Consider the following 20,257-nt stretch of genomic DNA (forward strand, 5'->3'; position numbering starts at 1 on the left):
GGATTACTACAACCTACCTAATCTTTCTACTTCTACTGTGACTCATCCCATTCATTCTTTATGCTGTCACAGGTTTGCATTGCAAATCTGATTGATTCATTTTCCTGATCAGAATCCTCGCTAGGTCCCCATAACCTTTGTGATGAAACCAGAACTCCTTAAGATTAATTATGAGACTGTTCTTGATGTGGCCTCTGCTAACATCTCCAGTTTCCTCCCCAACATATAGTCAAACCAGATTGTTTGCAAGTCCCTGAACTTGTCTAGAGCAGCTACCATTTGGACGTTTGGGTTGTTTTTAACTTTTTGGCTAATTATGAATAATGCTTCTGTGAACATTTGTGTATATGGGTTTTTTTGTGGACATATGTTTTTGTATTCTATGAGTATATACCTCGGAAGGGAATTGCAGAGTCATATAGTAACTCCATATTTAACATTTTCAGGAACTCTCCAATTGTTTTCCAAAGAGGAAAACAATTTGTTTCCAAATTGCCATAATGAATAAGGGCTCCAGTTTCCCCACATGCTCACCAACACTTGCTATTTTTTGTTTTTTTGTTTTGTTTTGTTTTTTGTTTTTTTTTGTTATTGCCATCCTAGTGGGTGTGAAGTGGTATCTCATTGTGGTTTTGATTTGCTTTTTTCTAATGATTAATGATGTTGAACATCTTTTCATGGGCTTATTGGCCATTTGTATTTCTTTGAAGAAATGCCTTTTCAAATCCTTTGCCTATTTTTCAATTGGATTATTTGTCTTTTTATTTATTTTTTATTTTTATTTAATTTAATTTTATTTGTTTTGTTTTGTTTTAAAGATTTTATTTATTTATTTGGCAGACAGAGATCACAAATAGACAGAGAGGCAGGCAGAGAGAGAGCAGGGGAATCAGGCTCTCTGCTGAGCAGAGAGCCCGATGCAGGGCTCCATCCCAGGACCCTGGGATCATGACTTAAGCCGAAGGCAGAGGCTTTAACCCACTGAGCCACCCAGGAGCCCCTCTTTTTATTTTTTTAATAGATTTTATTTATTTATTTGAGAGAGAGCATGAGTGTGAGTGGGGGGTGGGGCAGAGGGAGAGTGAGAAAATCCCAAGCGGACTCCCCACTGATGTCTTAGCCTAAGGCAGGGCTTGATCCCATGACCCTGAGATCACACCCTGAGCTGAAATCAAGAGTTTGTCACCCAACCCACTGAGCCACCCAGGTGCCCCTGTCTTTATTTTTGAGTTGTAAGGATTTATATATTCTGAGTACAAGTCTTATCAGATATATCATTTACAAATATTGTTTCCCATTCTATCAGGTGTCTTTTCACTTTCTTTGTTTTTCTTTTCAGTTTCAAAAGGTGTTACCTTTTGAAGCCCAAAAGGTTTAAAAATTTTGATGAAGGGGCGCCTGGGTGTCTCAGTCATTAAGTGTCTGCCTTCGGCTCGGGTCATAATCCCAGGGTCCTGGGATCGAGCCCCACCTTGGGCTCCCTGCTCAGCAGGAAGCCTGCTTCCCCGTCCCCCACTCCCCTTGCTTGTGTTCCCTCTCTCGCTCTGTAACTCTCAAATAAATAAATAAAATCTTTTTTTTTTTTTTTAAAGATTTATTTATTCATTTGACAGACAGAGATCACAAGTAGGCAGAGAGGCAGGCAGAGAGAGAGAGGAGGAAGCAGGCTCCCTGCCGAGCAGAGAGCCCGATGCGGGGCTCGATCCCAGGATCCTGGGACCATGACCCGAGCTGAAGGCAGAGGCTTTAACCCACTGAGCCACCCAGGCGCCCCAAATAAATAAAATCTTTTAAAAAAATTATTTTTGATGAAGTGCAATTTATTCTTTTCTTTTTTTTTCTTGTATATTTGGTGTTGCCTAGCTCAAGATCATGAAGATTTACTCCTGTGTTTTCTTCTGAAAGTTCTATAGTTATGTAGCTCTTACATTTAGGTCTGTAATCCATTCTTAGCTAATGTTTGTGTCTGATATAAGGAAGGAGTCCTACTTCATTCTTCTGCATGTGGATATACAGTTGTTGTTTGAAAAAACTTCTTTCCTCATTAGATGGTCTTGGTACTCTTCTTTTCATTTCTTTTTTTTTTTCCAGAGAGGGGTTCAGGAGGGACAGAGGTAGAGAGAGAGAATCTCAAACAGGCTCCATACCCAGCACAGAGCCTGATGGAGAGCTCAATCTGACAACCCAGCATGACCCAAGCTGAAGTCAAGAGTCAGATGCTTAACTCTCTGAGACACCCAGATGCTTAACTGTCACAAATGGTCTTCGTACTCCTGTTGAAAATCAACTGACCATAATATATTCTTGAGACTTTTCTATCGCATTGATCTACTTGTGTATCCTTATGCCATATCCTTGATTAATGTAGATTTGTTGTAACTTTTGAAATCTAGAAATTTGAGTCTCCCAACTCTCCCAACTTAGTTCTTCCATTTAGACTGTTTTGACCATTCTGGCCCTTTGCAATTCCATCTGAATTTTAGGATCATTTTGGTAATTTGTGCAAAATAACCAGCTGGGATTATGTTACAGATTGTGCTCTAAATTTGGTGTTCAATTTAATAAATATTGCCATCTTAATAATACTAAATCTTTTGATACATGGACATGGAGTATCTTTAATTTATATCTTTAATTTCTTCCAACAGTTTATCATAGTTTTTAGAATATAAGTTGTGCACTTTTTTAAAAAAACAAGTAGATGTTGTTTTTTTGAGTTATTTTAAGTTTATAGAAAAAGTGTACAGAAAGTACAGAGTGTTCCCATATACTTCCTCCTCCCCCACCCTTTACACAGTTCTCCCTATTAACATCTTGCCACCAGTGGTTCTTTTGTTGTAATTGATGCACCAGTACTGATACATTATTAACCAATGTTCATAGTTTACATTCGGGTTCATTCCAATGTGTTTTACAGTTCTATGGGTTTTTCAGGTGTCCATCATTACTTTGTCACATAAATAGTTTCAGTGCCTTAAAACTTAATTCCACCTGTTCATTATCCTTTCCTCAAGTCCCTGGCAACCACTGATCCTTTTATGTCTTTTTATTTCTACATTTTCCAGAAGTCCTAGAGTTGGAAATAAACAGTGTGTAAGCTTTTCAGACTGGCTTTTCTCAGTAATATGCACTTAAGCTTTTTTCATATCTTTTTTGTGGCTTAATAGCTCATTTATTTTTACACTGAATGATATTCCATTGTGTGGATGATCATCCATTTATAGGAGGACATCTTAATTGCTTCCAATTTTAGCAATTATGAACAAAGTTGCTCTAAACCCTTGTGTGCAGGGTTTTATGTGGACATAAGTTTTCAACTCATATAGCTGGATTATATCAGAAGATTCAGTTTTGTGAGAAAGTGCCAAACTCTCTTCCAAAGTGGCTATACCATTTTTCATTCATTCATACCTCCACATCCTTGTCAACACTTGGTGTTGTCAATATTTTAGATCTTAAAGATGTATGGTGGTATCTCATTATTTTAATTTGTAATTTCTTGATAACATGTGATATTAAATATCTTTTATATGCTCATTTGCCTTCTGTATATCTTCTTTGGTGTTTGTCTATTCACACTTTTAAAAATTTATTCTGAAGTACTTCACTCTTTTTGGTGCTGCTGCCAATAGAAATGTTTTCTCAATTTCTTTTCCATTCATTACAAGTGTATAAAGCACAATTGCTTTTCATATATTGGTTTTATATCCTTCTTTTTTGGTGAACTCATTATTTGCCCTTGTCATTTTTATAGATTTTTAGGATTTTCTGTATATAAGATCATGTCATCTACAAGTAGAGATCATTTTACTTCTTTTCCCACCTGGATGTTGTGTTTCTTTTTTTAGTTATGCTTTATTTCTTTTTTTTTCCTGATTGTCCTGGCTAGAAATTCAAGTACAGTTTTGAGTAGAAGTGGCAAGGGTGGCACAGTGGGTTAAAGCCTCTGCCTTCGGCTTGGGTCATGATCCCAGGAGTCCTGAGATGAAGCCTCAGTCCCACATCGGGCTCCCCTCAGCAGGGAGCCCGCTTCCTTCTCTCTCTCTGCCTGCCTCTCTGCCTTCTTGTGATCCTGTCTGTCAAATAAATAAAATCTTAAAAATAAAAAAAAGGACATTCTTATCTTGTTCCTGATCTTAGAAGAAAAGCATTCAGTCTTTCATCATTAAATATGATGTTTGTGTGTGTTTTTTGTAGATATCCTTTATTAGGTTGAACAAGTTGAGGAAGGCTTTTAGGTATGTAGATGTTTGGTCCCTACCATTAAAAGTTCTGATTTAGTAGATCTGGGGTAGGGACCAGATGTCTGGGCTTTTTGTTTGTTTGTTTGTGTAGATTGTATTTGTTTATTTAGAGGGGGTGTGAGCAGAGGCAGAGGGAGAGAGAGAGAATCTGAAGCCAACTCTGCACTGAGTGTGGAGCCCGATGTGGAGCTCCGTTTCAGGACCTGAGATCATGACATGAGCTGAAATCAAGAGTCAGATGCTTAACTGACTTAACCAGGTGACCTGGGACCAGATATCTTTAGCTGTGAAAAGGCACATAAGAAAATAAAAGGTAGGGGCGCCTGGGTGGCTCAGTGGGTTAAGCCGCTGCCTTCGGCTCAGGTCATGATCCCAGGGTCCTGGGATCGAGCCCCGCATCAGGCTCTCTGCTCAGCCGGGAGCCTGCTTCCTTCTCTCTCTCTCTGCCTGCCTCTCTGCCTGCTTGTGATTTCTCTCTGTCAAATAAATAAATAAAATCTTTTAAAAAAAAAGAAAAAAGAGGGACGCCTGAGTGGCTCAGTGGGTTAAGCCTCTGCCTTCAGATCAGGTCATGATCTCAGGGTCCTGGGATCGAGTCCCGCATCAGGCTCTCTGCTCGGAAGCAGGGAGCCTGCTTTCCCCTCTGTCTCTCTGCCTGCCTCTCTGCCTACTTGTCATCCCTCTCTCTCTCTGTCAAATAAAAAAAAAATAAATAAATAAAAAAATAAAAAAAAAGAAAAAAGAAAAAAGAAAAGAAAAGGTATATAAGTAATTTTGTCCATTGCCAGGATTGAGAATATCTGCCCTATTTTGGTTGAAGTATTTTATGCTTATTCTTTTCAAACCTGTGTTATCACTTTCATTCTTCCCCTTCAGCTGAGAACCTTGAACTTCACATTCCTGAATGTTGTATTCCTAACTCTAATTGTTTTTGGCAATAAACAGTAGCAAATGGGCTATATTGAGTAGGTTAATTTTTTTTCATACACTGGGTTTGATTAAGATATGATATTCAGATCTGTTTTACCTATAAGGAATATAAGCTATTTGATGACCCTAGCTTATGGCTAATTTCATTCCTCATCATAACAGAGTAATACTCAGAACATAATTGTTGATAATCCACATAAATTATTTTTTAGCCTCTTTTTTCCATCTTTTTAATTTTTTTTTGAAATCAATTATACATAGTCTTACTACTGACATTGTCCCTGTGTTCTTTCAAAACATGTAAGAAATAACTCATTTGACCTGTATAGTGAATAATAATTATTTTGTTTCTTTAGGACACCATGTAAAATTGAACCTAGTATAAACCATATTCTAAGCACAAGAAAGCCTGGAAAGGAAGAAGGAGATCCCCTGCAAAGAGTCCAAAGCCATCAGCAAGAGTCTCAGGAGAAGAAGGAGAAGATGATGTATTGTAAGGAGAAGATTTATGCAGGGGTGGGGGAGTTCTCCTTTGAAGAGATCCGGGCTGAAGTTTTCCGGAAGAAATTAAAAGAGCAAAGGGAAGGTATGTGTATTTTTCTAGTTCACAGCAAAATTTCTTGGGAATTGTAATCTTTGTCCCTGCCCATTATTTTCACAAGCATTCCCTCTAGTCCAGTGAAGCAGCTCTGATCATGGTCACCAGAAACCTCCTTTTTGCCAAATCCAGTGGCCATATTTCAGTCATGATCTTTTTTCCATCTTGGCTTCACTTGACACAGTTGAGGAGATACTTGTTTATGAAATGCTTCTGTTGGCTTTTCCTTTTTGTGCATTCCCTCTCAGTTTCCTTCACTGCTATTCTTATCAAAGACATCTTCCTAAAACCCAGAACAGAGTCTTGGAATATTCCAATTATCTTTTCTTTCAACAACTATCACTAGATAATAGATTAAATACTGTTTACAAGATGGGGATTCTTGAATTTATATCTCTATCCCTGACATTTCACCTGAACTCGAAACTTCTATTTAGTTACCTGTATCTATTGGCTATTCCAACAGATGTTTTTAAAAATTGTTTTTTAATTTTTTTATGTTGTTAATCACCATACAGTACATCATTTGTTTTTGATATAGTGTTCCATGACTCATTGTTTGCATATAACACCAGTGCTCCATGCAATCCGTGCCCTCCTTAATACCCATTACCAGGCTAACCCATTCCCCTCACCCTCCAATAGACATTTTTAAACTCAACGTAGCCAGAATAGAATTATTGATTTCTGCCAAAAACTACACCCCAACACATGCACATACCACAGGCTTCCCCATTTCAGTAAAAGGGAACAATATGCACCCAGTTGATTCAAACCAAAAAAAGCCAGAATTCATCTCTGATCCCTCTTTCTGTACCATTCCCCCATATCTAATGAATAAGCCTATCAACCACACCACCAAAAAATTTCCCAAATCTTTCATTTATACTGTTCTCATTATTAATCCAAACCTCCATCATTTTTTTAAAATATTTTATTTATTTATTTGATAGAGATTACAAGTAGTCAGAGAGGCAGGCAGAGAGAGAGAGAGGAGGAAGGAGGCTCACCGCCGAGCAGAGCCCAATGCGGGGCTTGATCCCAGGACCCTGAGATCATGACCTGAGCCGAAGGCAGAGGCTTTAACCCACTGAGCTGGCCAGGCACTCCCTAAACCGCCATCTTTTAGTTAGACTATTGCAGCTAGACTTTCTGCCTTTAGTCTGACCTTACTGTAGACCATTTTGCTCATAGAAGATGATTTTTATAAAAAGTCCAGGTCCTGTCATTACTTAAAATTCTTCAATGTTTTCTCATTGTCTTACCATGCAGTACAAACTCTACCCACACATGGTATTAGCCACATAATATTATATATTATATATAATATTATATATATATAATATAATATATAGCTACATAACATGGCTCCTGCCTACCTCTCCAATCTCATCTTTTACTTTTCTCTTCTTACTTTGCTACAGTCATACTGGCTTTCTCTGGAACTCACTTTTGAACATAGTGATCTTGTTCCTGCATTTGGGCCTTTGTGCCAGCTTTGGCCTAGAATCTTTCCCCAGATATTTATATGACTGGCTCCTTGTCATTCAGGTTACAACTTTATGAATGTCGTTCTCTTAAAATGATCTTCCCGACTTACCCATCTTAAGTAGCTCCTGACCTCCATTCTCCTACTCAGTCACACATTCTTTTATCACCTATTTTATTTTTAACACTGATTTCCTTATTAATTTGTGTGTCTGCATGTCTCCCCTAAACTGAATATTAGTGTCACATGGCCAAGGACTTTGTGTTATGTACCAGTGACAAGTAAATGCTCTGAATTGTGCTTGGTACATCATAGATATTCTGATTCTTATTGATTAAATAAATGAAAGAATAGAGACCTAGACCTCAAGTAGAGGACTTTGGTCCATTTATATTAATCTCAATCTGTAATATTAGCATGCATGTTAAGGCCATGAGCTCCAAAGACATTTTTTGACAGAATAAATTGCTATGAGGACTAATGCATCAGCCAACCTTACTGTTTCTAGCTGAGCTACTGACCAGTGCCGAGAAGAGAGCAGAAATGCAGAAACAGATTGAAGAGATGGAGAAGAAGCTAAAAGAAATTCAAATTTCTCAGCAAGAAAGAACGGGTGATCAGGTCATTTCTCTCTCTCTTTCTCATTTTTTTTTTTTTTTAAAGATTTATTTGTGTATTTTAGAGAGAAAACATGCAAGCAGAGAGAGGGACAGAGGGTGAGAGAAAGGGAAGGCAGATTCCTCACTTAGCGCCGAGCCCTGTGCAGGGCTCTCTCTATCTCACACCCTGAGTTCATGACCTGAGGTGAAATCAAGAGTCACACGCTTAACTGTGCCACCCATATGTCCCCATTTCTCTTTTTTTTAATGTAGAAAACTATGCTTATTGAAACAAATTTAAACAATATCAAAGCATAGAAGATAAAAATCCTTTTAACCCCCATTCAGAGTTTCTGGTAGTTTCATAGCTATTAGTAGCAACAAAGTCCAGCAGGAAAGTAATATAACAGGTGACCTCAAATGGAACTTGAGCCACTAAAAGCAATGCAATTTATTGACTATTGACTTCTTTTTATTCTAGTCATGTTACATGTCACCCAAAGAAATTTGGTATATGCTTGGCACTGCTCAGTTGAGTACAACAGAAACAGCTTATACTAGGAATGTAAATTATTAGAAAGAACTTTTATAGCAGAGATATTTTATATGGTTAGTGGTTATCTACGCAAAGAGTATGGTAAACCTAATTCTGGAACTAAAGCTTGAAAATAGGTAGGATTTTTTAGATAGAGGGACACATTCATTTTGTTTATTTAATGCAAATAGCATGAAGAGAAGATGCCTACAAAGGAGACAGCTGAACTGCAAATTGCTTCAGGGTCTCAGGAAGTACCAGGAATGGCTCTATCCAGTTCTGTTTGTCCAATAAACTCTTGTGCCAGGTAAGACCACATTTGGTGAAAGGGATGATGCTTATAGGAGGGCACTTAGAACCAACCTTTTACTCTAATGACTTGGTCTTTTATAATATCAAGACATAATATCTGCAAATCTCTGTCACAGCATAAGTTCTAGTAATGATGAGGGAAGAAAGGGTACTGACTTTTTTTTTTGGTTAAAAAAAAATACATGTTTGGGGTGCCTGGGTGGCTCAGTGGGTTAAAGCCTCTGCCTTCAGCTCAGGTCATAATCCCAGGGTGCTGGGATCGAGCCCCGCATTGGGCTTTCTGCTCAGTGGAGAGCCTGCTTCCCCCCCTCTCTCTGCCTTCCTCTCTGCCTACTTGTGACGCGGGGCTCAATCCCAGGACCCCGAGATCACAACCTGAGCCAAAAGCGAGGCCCAACTCACTGAGCCACCCAGGCGCCCCTCAAATTAAAAACACATTTTTTAAAGTGGGCTCCATGGATCCCAGCATGTGGCTTGACTTGAACTCATGACTCTGAGATTAAGATCATCGCTGAGATTAAGAGTTGGACACTTAACTGACTGAGCCACCCAGGCACCTCTCAAATATATTTTAAAACCACCCATTTCTACCACCAAGAGATTATTGCTATTAACATAAGTATATTCCTATGTGTTCTGTTTTTTGTTTTATTTGATAAAAATGAGAGTTTACCATTTTGTTATCTGCTTATACTGTTAATATTACAACATCTATTATCAAATATACTTCTATAAAGCAATTTTAATGATCGAAGGAAGGTTTTATCTTCTTAAAGAATTTAGATTGACAGTATTAGAATTTTTTTTTATCTTATAGAGAAGAAGATTGTATTAAATAAAAAAGCCTCTTGGATTTATAAGAATTAAGTAATTCTTTTTGTGGGTACTTAGGACATGTCTTAAAACAAATTTCTTTACAGAGAGACTTCACCTGAAGAAAACATTTGGCAAGAACCTCATTCTAAAGGTGAGTTGCATTTGAAAATGTCATGAAAAACTTACCAATAACAAACACATTATGTAATATGTGGTAAATATTTTTCTTAATTATGGTAAAGGGAGTTGTAAGAAGGCAGAGGGGAACTAAGGTAGTATCATATCTTTGAGTTATGGAATTCAGTTATAAGCATGTAATTTGAGATAGGGAAGACATTTAAGAGTATTTTTGTTTTTATAAGATTCCTTGGTGCTTTGAAATGTTTAGTTTAAATGTAAATTTAAATTTATATTAACTACTGAATATCATCTTCCACCTTATCAGTGTACACTCAGCTAAACCTATCAGTAGTATTTAGCAGCCAAGAAAGTGGTTTTTCAGAAGAAAGAAAAAGAAATATCTAAAACTGAAGCAATTTAGGGGTACCTGGGTGGACAAGCGCCTAAGTGTTGCCTTTGGCTCAGGTTATGATCCCAGGCTTCTGGGATCAAAGACTGCATCGGGCTCCCTGCTCATCGGGGATCCTCCTTTTCCCTCTGCCTCTCCTCCTGCTTGTGCCCTCTCTCTCTCAAATAAATAAATAAAAATTATTTTTTAAAAAATTATATTCAAATTTATTATCTTTTTAAAAAGATTTTATTTATTTATTTGACAGAGAGAGAAAAAGAGTGAGTAAGCACAAGCAGGGGGAGCGGCAGGCAGAGGGAGAGGGAGAAGCTGACTGTGCATGGAGCAGGGCGCCTGGTGCAGGACTCAGTCCCAGGAATCTAAGATCATGAACTGAGCTAAAGGCAGACACTTAGCCGACTGAACCACCCAGGCGCCCCAAATTTATTCTCTTTTCATTTGAAAATACATTAAACGTGGTAAAACATAACTATCTACCTGTTAGTAGTTTAAAAAATATATAGGATATGATTAAAACCCCAACTCTAACCACCAATTTATAGGAAATACAAAGCCTGGAGGAACATGTTAAGCAACACAGGAAGATGTAATTGGCAAAAAAAAATCCAGGCTTATTGGGCAAACAACCCAGTTTCTTCAACAGAAAATTACTAAAACAACAACAAACCCTAAAGAATCAAAGTGATTTAGGAGACGTTTCAACCAGTCACAATATATGAATCTGCATTCTCAATTCAGACTTTCTAAATAATTTTGGTAAAAAGCGAATCTTCTGATTGGATATATGATACTCAGAAATTACTAATCTTATAGGTATGATTATGTTTTGAGATTATGCTTTTTTGAACGAGCCTCTCTTTTAGAAATACATACTGAAATATTAACAAATGATATGATGTCTTAGATTTGCTTTAAAATAATTCAGAACTGAGTTGGGTTTGGAAAGTAGTAGCAGTGGTGGGGAATAAAGATGAGACACAGTCATTCATGTTTAGGTAACTGTTATTAAATGATCTCTACTTTTATATGTTTTAAATTACTCATTTCATTCATTTATTTATTTATTTTAAAGATTTTATTTATTTATTTGACAGACAGAGATCACAGGTAGGCAGAGAGGCAGGCAGAGAGAGAGAAGGGGAAGCAGACTCACCTCTGAGCAGGGAGCCCGACTCAGGGCTGTCCTGATCTCAGGACTCTGGGACCATGACCCGAGCTGAAGGCAGAGGCCTTAACCCACTGAGCCACCCAGGTGCTCCTGATATTATTCACTTTTTTTTTTCTTTTTTTTTATTTACTTGACAGACAGAGATCACGAGTAGGCAGAGAGGCTGGCAGAGAGAGAGGAGGAAGTAGGCTCCCTGCGGAGCAGAGAGCCCGATGCGGGGCTCAATCCCAGGACCCTGGGATCATGACCCGAGCCAAAGGCAGAGGCTATAACCCACTGAGCCACCCAGGTGCCCCCAAAATTATTCATTTTAAAGAACAGATTACCTTTCTGCTTCCAAATAGCACAAAATATTAATTGACCTAGATGTCTTGAAGAATAGGCATTTACTCTTAAGAGCATAAATCTGTTCTCTTTTTCTATAGGTCCCAGTTTACCTTTCTCCATTTTTGATGAGTTTCTTCTTTCAGAAAAAGAAAACACCAGGTTTGAAGTTTTTTGTTTTGTTTTGATACTTTAAAGTCTTCTATTATTATAAATAAGGATGCATTAAGGGCTACTATTATCTATATGAACAGAAAAATAAATTAAGTGTTTTTTTTGCAGTCATCCTGCAGCTCCCCCACGGATATTAGCCCAACGAAGACCCCTTGCAGTTCTCAAAACTTCAGAAAGCATCAACTCAAATGAGGATGTGTCTCCAGATATTTGTGTAAGGAACAGTATTCCTAAGTTAATATAAGCAGACTTGTGAATTGTTTCATGCAGTTCTTACAGATTTAGGGTTAAAATTAAAATAATAGGCTTCAAATTTAAGCACATGAAAAGATGCTTAACGTCTTTAGTCATTAGAGAATGTAGACCAAAACCACAGTGAGATAGTACTTCACATGTACTGTGATGACTATAATCAAAGACAGAAAATAACAAGTGTTGGTGAGGATGTGGAGAAATTAGAACCCTCATACAGTGCTGGTAGGATTATAAAATGGTGCAGCCACTTTGGAAAACAGGTTGGTAGTTCCTCAAAATGTTAAACATAGAGTTACCATATGTATGACCTAGCAGTTCTCTCCTAGGTATATTTCCAAGACAATAAAAACATGTTTACATTTTAAAAAATTGTACGTGAATGTTCATGGCAAGATTATTTATAATAGCCAAAAGATACTATTTCACTTGTTATAAACCCCCTTATTTATTTATATTAATACTATTACTGTTTTTTAAGAGGATCCACATCCAGCATGGACCTTGAACTCACGAGCCCAAGAGATAGAGTCACCTGCTCTACCAACTGAGCCAGCCAGATAGCCCTGAAACCCTTTCTTAAGTATATGCGTGTAACCTACCAGGTGTTAAAATAACTGTTCCCTCTGGGGAATAGTAGTTGAAGTGGAGATGAGGGTCAAGTGCAAGAGGGAGACTTTTTCACTATATATCCTTCTCAACTAGTTGACTTTTTAAACCATATACATATATTACTTTGAAAGACAAAAGAAGGCACTTGAGTGGCTCATTTGGTTGTGTCTGACTCTTGGTTTCAGCTGAGGCCATGATCTCGAGGTCCTGGAATTGAGCCCTGTGTCAGGTGCCACGTTCAGCTAGCACTTTGCTTGAGATTCTCTCTCTCCCTTTGCCCCTCCCCTCTGCTTGCACATGTACTCTCCCTTAAATAAGTAAATCAATCTTTGAAAGACAAAGGAATATTTTTTAAAATTTTCCATTTTTTAATACTTTATACTCCATCTTTTCTACAATGACTGTGAATTATCTTTAAGAAATAAAATAAAAATTCAACATTTGGCATAGAAGAAGACTTAAAAGCTAGGAGGATAGCAGATTATTAGAACATTTTCTAGGTCAAAGCCAGAAGAAAAATAGAATTACTCCTCTAGTTCTTAGGTGAAATTGGTTGGGAAAAAAATTATCCAGTATTTTTCCTTTGTATGGCGATTCCTCACAGTATACTTTTTGATAATACTTAGTTTGCTATTTTCATGATGTAAAACTTTTTCCCTCAAACGTTATGATGTGCTTTTTAAAATTATCTTTTCTAGAAATTCTTATACTCTACTTCTATACCTTACATCAAAAATCACTTATCTAATGTTTGTCTCTCTGAATAAAAAAGGTAGGTCCTCTAGATGCTCACTGAAATATTTCAGCTAAACTTCACGAATCTTTTTTCAGGATGAATTTACAGGACTTGAACCCTTGAGTGAGGATGCTATTATCACAGGTTTCAGGAATGTAACTCTATGTCCTAATCCAGAAGATACCTGTGACTTCGCCAGAGCAGCACGTTTTGTATCCACTCCTTTTCATGAGATAGTGTCCTTGAAGGATCTCCCTTCTGATCCCGAGAGACTGCTGCAGGAGGAGGATCTAGATGTGAAGATCTCTGAGGACCAGCAGACTGCTTGCGGCACCATCTACAATCCAACTCTCAGCACCAAGAAGCTCAGGTAATTGATTGTAGGTTGCACAAGCCAGACTGTCTGAGTGATCTCGTATTCTGTGTGTGCTTATCAGTTGGAGCAATCATTTATCAAGTTCTCACTACCCGCCAGGTTCCATGCTAAGTGCTTTACATGACAGTGGGATTCCCCCTGACAAAGTGGTAGTGGTATTTGGTAATTGATTTGAGTATGAGGGTTAGAAGAAGTCAATTTTGATGGTTATGAGATTGAGAGCCCCAGGAGGATTCTGGTGTCTTTGAGGAAACTTGGTAAACTCTGCCATGGGGAGATAGGAGGCATTTTGTTTTTCCTTTAATATTGTTTTAAATAATGGTAGAATAGCTTGATACTAATTTCAGATAGGCTAGAAGTGTACTTTTTTTTTCTTTTTAGATTTTATTTATTTGAGAGAGAGAGAGAAAGAGAGAGATCATGATGGGGGTTGGGGCAGAGGGAAAAGTAGACTCCCCACTGAGCATGGAGCCCTATGTGCTACTCGATCTAGTGATCCTGGAATCATGACCTGAGCTAAAGGAAGGTGCGTCACCGACTGAGCCACCTGAGGCACTCAGAGTATACTTTTTTAAAGTATCTTTTAGGGGCGCCTGGGTGGCTCAGTTGGTTAAGTAGCCGACTCTTGATTTTGGCTCAGGTTATGATCTCAGGATCATGAGATCAAGCCCTGGATCAGGCTCTGTGTTTAGCATGGAGTCCGCCTGAGATTCTGCCTCTGCCTCTGTCTCTCCCTCGCTCTCTCTCTCTAAAATAAATAAATATAAATAAATAAATAAATAAAATCTTTTTTCAAAAAGGAGAATCTTTTTATGGGGAGGTGGAAATGAATAAATGGTATGAAGAAATGGTGTAGAGAGCCACAGACAAAACCTTTTGATGTATTTGTATTTAAAAGTTGGCTAAGTTAAACAAATGTTGGTTTTAGGAATATTCTTTAAAATGCCAATTTGTGCTTTTAAAACTGCATTTTAAAAATTTTTGTCCAATAAACTTTATCACATTTTTGTTAGCATGTTTTCATCTTGAGTGATTCAGGTTTCCCTTTTTCTTTCTTGATCTTTTCTTATTAAAGAATAAACTGTCTAGAGAAAGGATAAACAAGAAAAAAGTACCTCAATCAGTGTTTCTCAGTAGTATAGAATAGATTTAGATTAGGCATTTGCTATTGATTAGGTAAGTAAAGCATAAATTTAGGAAATCTAATGCTCAGCATTGACTGTCAACCAGGATAGATAAAGTCACCTAAATTCTGATTATAAATCTATATCTGTTTCAGGAAAATAATGGACTTTGAAAATTAGACTAATGAATATTAAATAAAATAACACAGATAAAGTGGTATCTATTATCCCTATGAGAACTGACTCATTTGTGTTTCTTTCAGCCCAATTATCGAAGACAGCCGTGAAGCCACACACTCCTCTGGGTTCTCTGGATCTTCTGCCTCAATTACAAGTTCCTCCTCCATCAAATGTCTTCAGATTTCTGAGAAACTGGAGCTTACTAATGAGACTGCAGGTAGCTTCATACCACTTGTAAGCAAACCTCCATACCTGTGTTTACTGAACACTTACTTATCTCAGCAAACTGAACTATGTGGTTTTTTTTTTCTGTAGAAAAAAAGTTCCTATAAATTGTACAGTTTCTGGAATGAATCAGTATTAATTGAACACCATAAAAATCTGAGGTAGATGAATTTTGTTAGGTTAGCCATGTTGATTGTACAATCTGGTGTTTTTTCCTCTCCTCTGTTTATAACACCCATTTTAGGTTTTGGGGGTGATGGGGTTTTTGGTTTGTTTGTTTTCAACTTTTTTTTCCCCCAGACAACCCTACTCAGTCACCCTGGTGTCCCCAGTATCGCAAACAACTACTGAAATCTGTAATGGAGCTGAGGGCCTCTGCAGAGTTTTTTATAGAAGATAGACCAATGCCTAAGTTGGAAATAGAAAAGGAAATTGAACTGGGTAAGTATCATTGAACACATGGGGTTTTTTTGTATGACACTGTAGAAGTAAGTTATTATTTGTACTTGAGCCTGTTGCTTGAGCACAGCAAATATTTTTAGAATCTAAGAACAACATTATAGGGGTACCTGGCTGGCTTATTCAGTAGAACATGCACTGTTGATCCAGATCATAAGCTGGAGCCCCACACTGGGTTTAGAGTTTACTTAATTAAAACAAAAAACAAGAAAACTCATGTATTAAAAGGAAAAAAAAGGACAAAAAGAAACAACATTATAGAGGTTGACACACTGATAAGTTCATGTTCTAGTAACAGTATGGATTCTGTCTTCCCCTCTTTTAACTTTTAACAATGATTTTGAAAAGTATTCTAACTAGCTGTTAACTGACAAATATAAAGTACCTTTAGCCCTTAAACCAGGAAGTAAAAGCTAAGGGGCTGTACATATTCACAGTGATCTTTAAATGGAATCAAACCTTCTCAACAGGTAATGAGGATTATTGCATTAAACAAGAATACCTAATATGTGATGACTATAAATTATTCTGGGTGATACCAAGAAACTCTGCAGAGTTAACCATAATAAAGGTAGGACTGATTCTTTGTCATTTCAGTTACCTTGTAAAAAATAATGTGGGTTGAAGCAGTAACTTTGGCCCTGTGCCACGTGGTACCATCAACTCCCTTGAATAGTCCATAAGCTTCCTGATAGAAAAGTTGCTGAGAAATAAAAAAAAATCACTCAGCATTGTGTGCCAGGATCAGATGTCAAAAATGAGAGGCAATTGTGTATATCTCTTAGAAGTCCAAACATACTAAATATTCTACCAATTCTATCTTTTTGAGGAAATACCCTGAAATTTTCTGGCCCGCGCCAATCCGGAAAAATTACATCCTGGGCTTCTTTCTTTCTCTCTCTCTCTCTCTCTCTCTCTCTCACACACACACACACACACACACACACACACAAACACAAACTCAGAGTACTACCTTGACATTTCCATTCTCCATTTTCCTAGGGAGTCGCATTACGTCTTTCTTATATTGGATGCCCAGTAGTATTGGCTCCCATTTTTATTTCTTTCTTGATTTAAGCCTTCACATTTTAGTAGTCTCCCGAGAAAGGATGCATGGGTATAAATTTTTTTGAAATGTTTCATGTCAGAAAATTTTTTATTCCACACCTTTACTGTATTGGTAGTTTGAATATTAGAATTCTAGGTTCAAAACTTTTTTCCTTAGAATTTTGACTATAGCTTTATTATCTTTGGGCTTGCGGCTTGGTTTTTAAAGTCTTTTGCCATTTTTTGTGTGAGACTATTTTTCCCTCTCCCTGAATCCTTGTAGGATCCTCTGTTTGTCCCTAGTATTCTGAAATTCCACAAATACATCTTTTGGTAAAAATCTATTATTGCCCATCTGCTAGACACTGAATGGCCATTTCAATGTGGAAACTCCTTCAGTTTTGAGAAATTTCCTTCAAAGAATAAATTATTTCTTCTTTTCAGTCTTCTCTGTTCTCTACTTAGGATATAGGGTCTCTTAGAGATCCTTTAAAAGTCTTACTTTTTTTCTCCTTTTCTCTGTCTTTTTGCTTTACGTTCTGAAATGTTTTGTCAACTTTGTATTCAGACTTGTTATTGGGTTTTTCATTTCTTTTGTCATGTATTTGATTTGCCAGAGCTCTTTTTTATTCTCAAAATTTTCTTCTTTATAATATTCCACTCTTCATTTCAAAGGTGGAATATTCTTTCTCTGAGTGTATTTGCGAGGGTTTAAATTTTTTTTCTCCTTGCATCATCTGTTTCCTTTTGTCTGTTTTGAACTCTGTCTTTCATATTAGAGGATTCTTCAAGACTTTGACTCTATTCATATTTAAGTATGAGACTCTTAAAGCTAACTGAAAACTCTATGTATTTAGGGCCTTAACAGCTTTGGGGCTTCACAGTAAGAAGATCTTGCTTGGCCATTCAATAAAATGCCTCAATTCTTGACACCTTTTCTTTTGAGCTGATCAGATTCTTCACAGAAAACTTCTAATATCCTTCCTGGAGCACATAATCCTGGCTGCTAGCTTCTTAAAAGCTAAGTGGGAAAATTAGTCTGGAGAGTGGAGGGGCGGACAGGTACATCTTAATATTTGAGGTATAAACTTCCCCCACCCCTATCTCCCTTAAACAGTCCCTGGCAACCTCTAGCCCAGAGCCCTTCTGCTTTATACTTTCTAGGGGTAAACTTTTGGTCTTCTAGAATGGAGGAGAGGCAGTTGTTAGGCTGGGCTATAGGAGCAGCAGAGGAGTTTGGGGTTTAACTTCCTCATTAATAGAATTCAACCACTCCTGTGTTTGTTCCTTCTCTACCTTATTTCTCTAGGTAATTGGTGTGATCAGTTTTATACCATGGGGAGATGGTCCTGTGGCATAAATTCAGTTGTGCTCAGCTTTCTCTACTGCTAGAATCAGCTTTCCTTGGGTCTGCTAAGTGCATTGTTACCTCTTACTATACTCTTTCCAGCTTTCAGAATTTGTTGCTGCTGTGTTTTTTACTATTGATTTATGACTTTTAAAACATTCCTTTACTACTATTTCTGTTGGGGTATCATAAAGGCTGGAGGGAATGTTTTGAATCTGCCAACCATAATCAGAGATTCTAATAGCTCTTATTTTTAAAATTTCTTGCAGGTATCATCTCAACCTGTCCCATGGGACTTTTATATCAACCTCAAGTTAAAGGAACGTTTAAATGAGGAGTATGATCATCTGTGCAGCTGTTACCAGTACCAAGATGGTTGTATTGTTTGGCACCAATATATAAACTGCTACACCCTTCAGGTTTGAATAATATAAAAGCATTATCATTTAAAGCCCTTAAATAGAGAGATTTGTGCTCCATTTAGCAAAAGAATTTAGTGCAAAATTCCTGTTAATCTTCTAGAAATAGACCAATTAAATTATAAACTTGAAGCATTGATCATTTTCCTTTCCCAAGTTGTTTTGACCAAAAACTTCTTTGGTACGTTTTTTCTTAACTTTTTATTATGTCAGTTTTCTTCTTTTTTCTTAACATTTGTTTATTTACATAATCACTGCACCCAAGAAAGATGGGGCTCGAACTCATGACCCCAAGACCAAGAATCCACACTCTACTGACTGTGCCAGCCTGGCCACCCCTATTATGTCAATTTTCAAACAGACAAAAATAGACAGAATTGGACAGTGACCCAGTAATCTAACTATGATCGTCATCAGCTCATGGCCACTCTTAAGTTAAATTCCTGGTGTGATAATTCCAATATTTTTTCCATGTCTGGTTTTGATATTTCTCTGTCTTTTCAGATTGTGTTTTTGGCCTTTTAGTTTATCATATAAATTTTCTCTTTTCTTTTTTAAAGATTTATTTAATTGAGAAAGAGTGCATGTGCGTGTGTGAGGGGGAGGAGGGGCCGAGGGAGAAAATCTCTAGCAGACTTCCTGAGGAGTGCAGACCCCTGTGTGGAGCTCCATCTCACTCACCCATGACCTGAACCAAAACCAAGAGTCAGCACTTAACTGACTGAGCCATCCAGGCGCCCCTAATTTTTCTTGACAGACAGGCATGATATACTGGGTAAAAGGACCTGCTATAAATTGGCCATTAATAATGTGGTGATAAGGTATGAGGGGAAAGAAAGCATTGTATAGTTCTGTGTGTTATGTTCTTTTATAGTGAGCCTATGCCTCTGGACTGTGTTCCTCCCAAGAATTTCTCCTCCCTTAGGTGAGACATGATGGCTAGAGCAGGCTGGTGTTGGGTTATTTCCCTTCCCCAGGTCAAGTAGGCTCAGATAATACTCTAGCAGGTTAGGTCTGGTTAACTGGTTTCTCCTGATGACAGTTTTTAAGAACAGTGCCTGTAGCCTATTTCAAAATGGTTCCTCTTCCCCTCCACCTCTGGAAGCACATGGAGAATTTTTCTCCAACACTTATTGTGAGAACCTGATCTAGCTCCTAGACATAAAACTCACAGAAGTGTGAGGAACCCCCTTTACCACTGCTGCCACCATGCTTATAGATCCTAGAAGAGTTGATTTTTCAGTCTGTGGCAGAGTGACACAGAGTGGCAACTTCTAAACTCTTTACATAAGGAATGGTCTATTTTTGCTACTCTTGGTCTATCTATGCTATCCCCCAGTAGATTATTTTTAGAACCCAAACACAATATATCATTTTATTCTTTGGAGTGTTTTTTTTTTTTTTTTAAGGTTTTATTTATTTATTTGAGAGAGAGTATGTGCAACCCAAGGAAGGGGAGGAGCAGAGAGGGAAGGAGAGGGACAGCATGTGCTGAGGGCAGAGTCCAACTCAGGGCTTAATCCCAGGACCCTGAGATCATGACCTGAGCCAAAACCAAGAGTTGGTCGCTCAACTGACTGAACTACCCAGGTGCCCTTGGAATGTTATTTTGATGGTAATATGAATTTTTTAAAATGGTTAGAATGAGGGTATTTTGAAATTACCATTTATAAAGCACCTATTGTGGGCCTGGCTAATCCTTGATGGTCTTCATCTATTATTATTATTTTTTAAGATTTTATTTATTTATTTGACAGAGAT

The 20,257-nt window shown here is 37.6% G+C and overlaps 1 protein-coding gene across 1 annotated transcript in view; it reads left to right on the plus strand.

Annotated features, from left to right (window-relative positions):
* The window catches only part of BUB1B (BUB1 mitotic checkpoint serine/threonine kinase B), a 48,730-nt gene that overhangs the window by 23,336 nt on the left and 5,137 nt on the right, over positions 1-20,257 (plus strand). Inside the window, exons 9-19 of the mRNA XM_059181142.1 lie at positions 5,531-5,760; positions 7,770-7,882; positions 8,587-8,702; positions 9,628-9,674; positions 11,646-11,706; positions 11,827-11,932; positions 13,414-13,688; positions 15,082-15,215; positions 15,524-15,664; positions 16,153-16,253; positions 18,347-18,496. Coding sequence (XP_059037125.1) covers positions 5,531-5,760; positions 7,770-7,882; positions 8,587-8,702; positions 9,628-9,674; positions 11,646-11,706; positions 11,827-11,932; positions 13,414-13,688; positions 15,082-15,215; positions 15,524-15,664; positions 16,153-16,253; positions 18,347-18,496 — 1,474 coding nt within the window. The remainder of the gene's footprint in view (positions 1-5,530; positions 5,761-7,769; positions 7,883-8,586; positions 8,703-9,627; positions 9,675-11,645; positions 11,707-11,826; positions 11,933-13,413; positions 13,689-15,081; positions 15,216-15,523; positions 15,665-16,152; positions 16,254-18,346; positions 18,497-20,257) is intronic.

The sequence above is a fragment of the Mustela lutreola genome, chromosome 7 (genome assembly GCF_030435805.1).
Source record: "Mustela lutreola isolate mMusLut2 chromosome 7, mMusLut2.pri, whole genome shotgun sequence".
NCBI classification, from domain to species: Eukaryota; Metazoa; Chordata; class Mammalia; order Carnivora; family Mustelidae; genus Mustela; species Mustela lutreola.